Source organism: Nesoenas mayeri, assembly GCF_963082525.1.
Source record: "Nesoenas mayeri genome assembly, chromosome: 12".
NCBI classification, from domain to species: domain Eukaryota; kingdom Metazoa; phylum Chordata; class Aves; order Columbiformes; family Columbidae; genus Nesoenas; species Nesoenas mayeri.
The window spans coordinates 1,925,276-1,927,489 of NC_137547.1; the positions used below are offsets into that span (position 1 = coordinate 1,925,276).

Sequence of the window (2,214 nt, forward strand, 5' to 3'; positions counted from 1 at the left end):
TATTCTTTCTAGAGACAAGGAGAGCACTGCTGCTCATTTAAGCAGCCAACAGTTATAAAAGAAAAGCCAGCAGTGAATTAGAAAGGAGTTGACAACATTATCACCACAAGAAAACAACGAACAACACCAGAAAATCCAGTTGACAGGCCGGGGTTGTAATTAGCTACATTAAAACTCCTGTATAGAAGAAGATGGCCAGTTTATTGCTTCAGAAACCAGAGGGATATGAGTTTGCACAGGGCATCCTTGAGCTCCTGGTTCCTCATGCTGTAGATGAGGGGATTCACTGCTGGAGGCACCACGGAGTACAGAACTGACACCACCAGGTCCAGGGATGGGGAGGAGATGGATGAGGGTTTCAGGTCAGCAAATATGGCAGTGCTGAAGAACAGGGAGACCACGGCCAGGTGAGGGAGGCAGGTGGAAAAGGCTTTGTGCCGTCCCTGCTCAGAGGGGATCCTCAGCACAGCCCTGAAGATCTGCACGTAGGACAGCATGATGAACACAAAACATCCAAATCCTAAACAGACACTAACCACAAGAAGCCCAGGTTCCCTGAGGTAGGAGTGTGAGCAGGAGAGCTTGAGGATCTGGGAGATTTCACAGAAGAAGTGGCCCAAGGCATTGCCCTTGCACAGGGGTAGTGAAAATGTATTGGCCGTGTGCAGCAGAGCATGGAGAAACCCAGTGGCCCAGGCAGCTGCTGCCATGTGGACACAAGCTCTGCTGCCCAGGAGGGTCCCGTAGTGCAGGGGTTTGCAGATGGCAACGTAGCGGTCGTATGACATGATGGTGAGAAGAAAATATTCTGCTGAAGCTAAAAAGCCAAACAGAAAGAGTTGTGTAGCACATCCTGTATAGGAAATGACCCTGGTACCCCACAGAGAGTTGGCCATGGACTTAGGGACAATGGTGGAGATGGAGCCCAGGTCAAGGAGGGCGAGGTTGAGCAGGAAGAAGTACATGGGGGTGTGGAGGTGCTGGTCCCAGACTATGGTGGTGATGATGAGGCCGTTGCCCAGGAGGGCAGCCAGGTAGATGCCCAGGAAGAGCCAGAAGTGCAAGAGCTGCAGCTCCCGTGTGTCTGTGAACGGCAGGAGGAGGAACTGGGTGATGGAGCTGCTGTTGGACATTGGCTGCCTGTGGGCAAGAGCACCTGTCATAGGAGGAAAAGATAGTGAAGGTTTAGATGAAACTTTTCTGGGAATAATCAAAACCGTTTCCCACAGACCCTCACACCCCATCACACACAGAGACACTTTTCTTTTTCCAGGAGAACGTCCTGGCTGAGCCCTCATCTGTGCTTGGTGAGTGTGCAATGAAGAGCAGGGTCTCTGCCCAGGGGCTCCTGGGACTCAGCCGGTCCCTGTGTGATCGAGTGGGCAGAGGCCAGTCCTGGGGTTCAGCTTTGTCAGCTGGAACCGCTCCCGGTGCAGAAGGGACTGTCAGCATCTGTACCCCCAGGCCTGAGAAACTGCGATTGAGAGGTTTGGTGTTTCTACAGCTCCTTCTCCCCTCCCATCCTGGGCAGTGTTGTTGGGTGCCAGAAACCTGCAGCATTTCTGCTGCACTCAGGGAGAACAGAGCGAGTCCTGTGAGACCAGAGGGTGCCTGTGGGTCAGTGCAGAGTGAGGGCAGCTGCTCTGTCCCTCTGTCCTGCTCCAGCTGCCCTGGGCTGGCACCTTTCTGAGATGGGGGCTGATCACACTCCCATGTTACCCTGAAAAGCCACCAGGCACTGCTGAGAGCAGAGGGATCCTCCTCAGACCATGGCAGGTCTCACCCTTTCCTAAGGTCTCAGCACCCCACGTTTAGCGCAGGACACACACAGCTCATTCCCCAGCCCCACAGACTGCATTGCCCACAGCCCACAGGTCAGAGCAAAGCTGGGACACGTGTGCCCATGGACACACCTGCAAGAAAGGACCCACAAGATCAGGCTGTGTCTCTGCAGCTGAAACTGCCATCCCCAGAGAGCCTGACAGCAAGAACAAGATCCCAACAGCAGTGACCCAGAGCAGGGGAGCAAGAAGGAAAATGCGGTGAGGGTGGGTGTGAGAGAGGCCAGGGCAGGGGCAGCCAGGCACTCAGACAGCGTCACGCTTCCCCAGCTGTGCAGCCACCTCCCAGACACCAACACTGCCGGGCAGCTGCTCTCAGCCCCTGTGCTCTGCAGAGGAACTGGAGCTCTGGCTGCACAGGAGCTGCTTCGTG

General features: G+C 54.9%; 1 protein-coding gene across 1 annotated transcript; it reads right to left on the reverse strand.

Moving 5' to 3' along the window:
* Nucleotides 1-200: 200 nt before the first annotated feature.
* On the reverse strand, nt 201-1,133 carry LOC308044970 (olfactory receptor 14J1-like; the record flags this gene model as incomplete). Its single annotated transcript, XM_080351961.1, has 1 exon — nt 201-1,133. One exon carries the CDS (start codon nt 1,131-1,133, stop codon nt 201-203), a length of 933 nt encoding a protein of 310 aa, XP_080208087.1.
* Nucleotides 1,134-2,214: the final 1,081 nt, after the last annotated feature.